Source organism: Aythya ferina (genome assembly GCF_964211825.1).
Source record: "Aythya ferina genome assembly, chromosome: 19".
Classification (NCBI taxonomy): Eukaryota; Metazoa; Chordata; class Aves; order Anseriformes; family Anatidae; genus Aythya; species Aythya ferina.
The window spans coordinates 7,695,224-7,701,909 of NC_140309.1; the positions used below are offsets into that span (position 1 = coordinate 7,695,224).

Sequence of the window (6,686 nt, forward strand, 5' to 3'; positions counted from 1 at the left end):
ATATGTTTTCACATTCCCATTTTCCCTAGACTGAGCCCCAGTGCAGTACTGTCTTATATGCAAACATCAGTATAGTATGTACTGGATTTTCCCCTATCCCATTTTCATTTACTTGTCACGCTGACAAGAAAGCATGTCAATTGTATTAGAAGTAAAAGGCAACGTGGTCTGGATGACTGCGCGTTCATGACCAGCAGAGTACCACATGTGGGAGACTCACATCTCTAGAAACACACTTATAAGCATCTCAAGCATTTGCTTCCAACCCACATGCAGAAACTCTACAACAGCATCTATTTCCACCATAGCACACGCAGACCCCTCAGGTTAGAACCGGTTATTTTATTTACAACAGTCTCACTAAAGAGCATTTCAGATTTCACTCAAGTTGTTGTTACGCACAATTTTCCAGCTTGTACTACATGACTGCCTTACCACACAAAACTTAGCTTTGATGAAAGATCACATTGCAGCTTCCTTTGATAGGGAAATTAAGTCCTCTGAAGAATGCTTCTGGGAAGCTCTAAAAGACAGGTCTTCATCTCTTGTAGTTCCCGGATCTGAGTGCTCTGAGGACCACAGTGCACTGTCAAAATCTTCTCTGCTCTTTGAATTGTGCTCAGAGCTTCCGAAACTGCAAATCTGAAAAAGGAAGTGAGTAAGAAGAGAGCATATAAAGCAACTTAACTCAGCTCCCTTGACTTGCACAACCTTCAACCCTTCGCCCAAAAAACCTAAGCCTGTTCACGGGTATAGATTCTACCCTCCACTGCCTTTCAACACCAGGCAAATAGCATGCACTTCAGCTGCAGAGGGAGGATGGGTTAAAAAAAGATAAATGAAAGGGGATGGAAAAAAACTAAAACATTATCTCTGAGTATATGTATGCACTGCTTCCTCACTGCAGCTCCCGCTAAAATTCAGACAGTTAAAGGGAGGCATTGTTAAAAGACATGCAGTAGTCTGGGGACTTGCTTGTCAGAAGAGGGCCAAAACAGAGCAAGATTTTATTTCCTTGTTTAGAAAGATGTCAGCAACATTTTACTACCGTGTAAACATCAAGGGTGACTACTTATTGGAATAAAACAATAGGATGGGGAGAAATGGAGCCAGGGCATAGAAAAGAATAAGCAGGCACAAAGCAAAGAAATGGGTCCAAAGAGAGGCAAAAAGGACAAGCAAACCCTATTAGGATTAACGAACTTGCACTTGAGTAGTGTACAACTCTTGTACCCATGCCTAGGGTCCTGCAAGGTGCCAAGGACTGCCTGCCATGTGTCAGACACAGAGGAGTTGTGCAGGGAAGGGAGGGAGAATGAAAGCAACTTTACCCATTGAAGAGAATTTGTGCCAGTTTGAAGAGTTCATGACCCATTTCTACACTTGATGGCCCGTGATGCGTTTCCACAATCTGAATGCTCCTCTCCAGGTGTCTGGCTGCTTCCTGCCACTTTCCTGACAGAAAAAAAAAAAATCACCATGAATAAATACTGTTTAGAGTCACAGTCATCCAGAGTTTGACAGAATTATGCAAAGCATGATGAACTATGTACACAGCAATCTTGAGAGGTTGCTGTCCTCTGAACCAGGACAAGGAAAACAGAAGAAAGTGAGATCACACTGTTCACTGACAGATGGGAACACAGTTTCGGCTAAAGCAGTCTTTCTGAGAGCTCTACTTCCAAAACTAGAGAAATGCAGTAGGGGAAAAGTAAAAAGACTAGTGAGGGAAAATGCTTGTCTTGTTAAATTCAAAGTTCAGAAAACTAAGGACAATCTTGCGTGAGAAGACAATGCCATACCAAGGGTAGCATAGACCTGTGCCAGATGATCCTCCATCTCTCCCATCAGCAAATGCTCCGGTGACAAGAAGTTTCTAGCATCCATCTGACACTTTAGGAGCATTTTGATAGCTTCATCTATAAAACAGGATATAAAGTTCATCTTGCTGGCCAGTCTCCGGATTACCATGGTCCATGAAATGAAACCAGTCCACTCTCATCTCAGCATCTTACACAACTAGAGCTGGATTTGGTTCAGATTCAACATCTACTTCCTCTGCAACCCTGCTTACTCCAATGCAGGGCTGGCCAGACTCGCTCCAGGAAAGTGAGGCCTGAGAATGCAAACTCCAAAGTTATCCCGAGTTCTTTTAGTCACTATGGAACAACGTGTGACTTAGATTAACACCCAGATCAGGAGTATAAAAAACCCTAACGCTCAAGTCCCCAGGTACACCAGGCTTCGTGCCAGAGGACCTCAACTACGTAAGCAACAGTGCCATCTCATGGCCAGAACCATGCCTCCTGATGTGTACTCGTGAGCTGCTGACCTTAAAGCAGAAAGCTGAGCCTTACCAGCCTTGCTGTCTCTTAGCAGTTCTAATGCTTGCTTGATTTGTCGCTGAAGGTCTCGTAAATGCCGTGACAGGCTCTCTCTGCTGACTGAGCGCGCACAAGCTTCATTTGAACAACAAAGCACGTCTTCTCCCTGTGGAAATCATCCCTGTGATCATTCCTGCTCACGTTCAACTCAAAGCTTACTTTCCACATCTGTATCTCTGTGTTACACTACAGAGGTGCTAAATGTAGCTGAAGATCTAAGTGACTTAGTTGTAAACTACTGTTAACTTTTTTCTCTCCTAAATATCTGCCTCCACCCAGTATTATTTCCCCCCTGATATTATGAGGTTCCTTCTACAAGTTCTAAGGGATTTTAACTCCCTGTTAAGGGCAGTATTTTCCCTATAATGCTGGAAGATTGACAGGCAAGAACTTTGCAAGGAAGCTGCTCAGAACAGTGAGATATTGCCTTGACTCTGCAGGGACTTTTAGTTTCAAAGCAGAGGTCATGGACACGGTCTTTAAATCCTGCCTTTCCCAGAGACCCAAACATTACACATCCTGATCATGTTAAACAATCGTAATTATGGAGGAACTACCTGCATTGAAGCCTGGCAGCTAGGACAGCAGAATGAGTTTCTCACGGACACCACGCTCTTGTTGTCAGACTCTAACTCCTCAAGGCACGCCTGACAGCGGCACTCAAAGAAATACTGACTGAGAAGCTGTTGTCTCTCAGCAACCTTCATTCTACATCGGTGAGGCCCTGCAAAAAGATAATAGTAAAGGTAGAAAGCACTGAACAAGTACATTAGCTTAAAATCTATCTTTGTTAAAACGGAGACTAAACGAACACCTTTTGGGGAGTACAAAACTGGAGACTGTGAAAGCGAGATAGCAAGCTCAGGAGATAAACACTTGGTTTAATATCTTTGATAACGGCTCACACATAAACAAAGACTCTGGCAACATTATACTGGGAACGATGATATTATTAGCTATCAGTCAGCACGCCACGTAGAGGTGAAAGGATGTCTGTGTCTTGAGACAGAGTTAACGCTTACCATAGCAATGGAAAATCTCCTGGCCGCTTGAGATTGGCTGTGAGGCCCTGACAGTGGCAGCTGTCCCACTAAATGACACACTGATATTGGGGCTGCACGAATGGTTCAGAAGGCTGAGGACAGGGAAGAAGGCTGTTGCCAGGCGCACAGGTTTCCTATTTACAATAGCACCATCTCCAGACCCTAAAGAAAGAGGGAAAACAAGTATGTTAAGAACGAATTCTCTGTGACCCATCACAAATTGGTCAGTAGAAACTTTTTCCCTAGAAAGACTATTTCCCTAGAATGATTCCTTTAATAGAAAGATTTCTGGTATATTGTTACAATAAAAAATAGCAAAATGTCATCTATGTATGCACCAGAGAACAGGCTGGCATGGGACAGGACGTTAATTTTAAGCAAGTCGTTCCCATCTGCAACAGGAGCTTTCTACAACTCTTTGCTTCACACGAACCAGATGAACAAGGATAACAAGGAAGAGCTTAAAAGTTTTTCTTACCCAACTCCTGCATTACAGTGATTGCTTGTGCATTGCATTGCAGCTGCAACACATGCCTCAGCATTGCTTCTGCCATAATCTGCAGCTCTGGAGACAGCTCATCAGATGTTTTTTCACATGCCTTAGGTCCGGAACCCTTTTCAGATGATTCTTGATTCAGAATAGCAGCCTCCAGACCGGCTTCTTGCAGTTTTCTGCATATAGCCACTACACTCAGCATGCAGAGGAACTTGTGTTCAGGGCTATGCTTCTCAGCATGTGGCAAGAGGTTGAACACAGCTCGGTAAGAACTCTGGTACTGGCCATTATCATTACAACCAGGGATAGCTCTGGTTCCAGTTCTTGTAGCTGGTGCCTCACTGGGATGTTTACATCTTGCCTTGGTGTTAGGAAGATCTTCATCATCGTGGGACTGCTCCACCAGCCTGCTAACCTCTGAAAATCCTGCCAGTAGAACAGTCCTTAAAGCAACATGGCAGAAGACCCCTAACGTGAGGAGCAGCCCTCCCAAGGAGCACTCTGTCCGGTGGTATTGCTCCCATGCCGTATCTGCACAGTTTTGGCTGCAGTACTTCGCGTAACTGCACCCCCGGCAAGGCACAGAGGCTAAAAGCTGCTTCAGACAGCGGTGGCAATAAAGATCTGCATTAGTGACTTGAGCATCCCACACCATTTCACTGCTGTCCTGCAGCAGGCGGCTCTCCCCTTCTTCTGGACAGAGCACGCTTACAAAGGCCTCCTCTTTCAACAGGCTCTGTCCCTGCAGGATGTCCTGTGAGGCCACCAAGTGACGTCCTTTCTCTGCATTGAACTTCAAACTCAAAGATGAGGACGCACCCGAAATACTGTCATTCTCTTCCCAGATCTCTGACTCTCTTTGAGCATCACCACATGCTTCTCGTGCAGGCTCTGGACAGCTCTCTCTCTCATGTACTTTAAGCTTCAATTGATTTAACTTTTTCAGCAGCGTCTGGTGTTCAGGACCAGTCATAATCCCATCCACAGCAATTTTATTCTCCACTGCAGCGAGGGCGTCTGCTGCATCCTGCACCCTCCCCAAGCACAGCAGGCATTCCACTTTCCGCAGCAAGACCTTGGGCAGCAGTCTGTCCGGATAGCCGTGACTCTGAGCCCTAGCAATATCTTCCAAGCAAACCTAGAAACCAAGATAAGGCCTTTTAAACGTACTTGAAAACCACGTGTGCTTTTACTCCAAGGAAGATTCATCGCTTTTTAATAAGACCAAGTTTTTAATCGGCAAATTTCCCGTTCATAGCCAATCTGCGGCCAGATAAAGACTCCTAAGAGCATAAGAAGGAAAGCACGAAAGTAATGATGGAAGCTTTGAGTACAGCTTCAGCAGCTCACCTGATCCACAGCCTCTTGTTTAACAACCAGTCGTTACCGTGGCCTTTACAGAAGCAGCCACCTGAGGCCCCCCGTGCAGGCATTGCAGGGCAACGCCTCAGATGCTGCTTGGGCTCTTCTTTGCCCTGCTTCCCCCTGCACACACAGACCTGCTCCAGGACGCTCAGGAACCCCTCAGGGGCGCCCCAAAACCTCTTACCTCAAAGTGGCCGAGGTGGAAGAGGGCTGCAGAGCGGTTGGCGAAGCACAGGGACACCTCGGGGCTGCCGGGGAGCTCATGGGATGCGGCCTGGGGAGGAGAACGGAGGGTGCTGCCTCACGGGGGGGCACCACGAGGTGTGCCTCACAGGGGGCACCCTCAGCAGGACCCTCCTCACCCGGATCCCACCTCATGGCGAACCCCCAAAGATGGGGGAGGACCCTTCAAACACCAGGGGGAGATTCCCTACACAGCGGGGTGAGGGGACCCCAAATACCGGGGGGACACAACATGAGGGGACCCCAAATACAGGGGAGGGGGACACAGGGGGGACATGAGAGGACCCCAGATAGTGGGGAGGGACAGAGCACGGATGTGAGGGGACCCCAAATACCAGGGGGGGCAAGGATGGGATGTGAGGGGACCCCAAACACCAGGGGCGGTGGGGACAGCAGGGACATGAGGGGACCCCAGATACCAGGGGGTGTACAGAATGTGAGGGGACCCCAAGTATCAGAGGGTGGAGGGGGGTGTGAGGGGATCCCAAATACCAGAGGGGGAACAGCGGGGACACGAGGGGACCCCAAATACCGGGGGGCAGAGAGGGGTGTGAGGGGACCCCAGATACGGAGGGGAGGACAATGGGGACGTGACAGGACCCCAAATACTGGGGGGGGACGGAACGTGAGGGGACCCCAAATACCGGGGGGGGACCCCAAACACCGGGGGGGAACCCCCCGAGCCCCGTACCTGCGAGTAGAGCAGCGCAGCATCCCCGTAGCAGCCGCGGCCGAACCGCCGGTTCCCCTCCTGCCGGTACCAGCGAGCGGCCGCCGGCTCCTTGCCGGTGCTCGCCCTGCGGCACAGCCGCTGCAGGGCCACCGCCTCCTCCGCTCCCGGCCTGCCGGGACAACGCGGGGAGGGCTCAGCACCGTACGGCACGGCACAGCCCTGTCCCGGTCCCTCCAGCCCCGGGGCTCACCTGAGGAGGCCGCAGCCCAACCGCAGCGCCTCGCCCAGCGGCGCCGCCTCCAGCCGTCCCCTCAGCGCCGGTCCCAGCGCGGCCCGGTACCGCGCGGCGCAGCGCCGCCATTCCTCCACCGGCAATGCCATGGGGAGGCACCGACACCGGCACAGCCGCTTAATGGCGGCGCCCAGTGGAGAACCACAGGAGCGCTTCCGCCGTACAGAGCCGGGCAGCCAATAGGGAAAGC

General features: G+C 49.7%; 1 protein-coding gene across 1 annotated transcript; it reads right to left on the reverse strand.

Annotated features, from left to right (window-relative positions):
• Positions 1-322: 322 nt before the first annotated feature.
• Positions 323-6,647, reverse strand: SMYD4 (SET and MYND domain containing 4). Its single transcript, XM_084493182.1, has 10 exons — positions 6,455-6,647; positions 6,223-6,373; positions 5,473-5,562; positions 3,906-5,061; positions 3,407-3,589; positions 2,942-3,108; positions 2,358-2,490; positions 1,803-1,919; positions 1,332-1,455; positions 323-642 (listed from the first exon to the last, which is right to left on the reverse strand). Exons 1-10 carry the CDS (start codon positions 6,583-6,585, stop codon positions 492-494), a joined length of 2,403 nt encoding a protein of 800 aa, XP_084349308.1. The 5' UTR covers positions 6,586-6,647; the 3' UTR covers positions 323-491.
• Positions 6,648-6,686: the final 39 nt, after the last annotated feature.

Bases quoted from the DNA above. Each gene is read 5' to 3' on its own strand.
- SMYD4 (XM_084493182.1), bottom strand. From the start codon at position 6,585: ATGGCATTGCCGGTGGAGGAATGGCGGCGCTGCGCCGCGCGGTACCGG. The intron at 6,374-6,454 runs GTGAGCCCCGGG...TTGTCCCGGCAG, and splicing joins TTGGGCTGCGGCCTCCTCAG to GCCGGGAGCGGAGGAGGCGG. The intron at 3,109-3,406 runs GTAAGCGTTAAC...ATCTTTTTGCAG, and splicing joins GGAGATTTTCCATTGCTATG to GGCCTCACCGATGTAGAATG.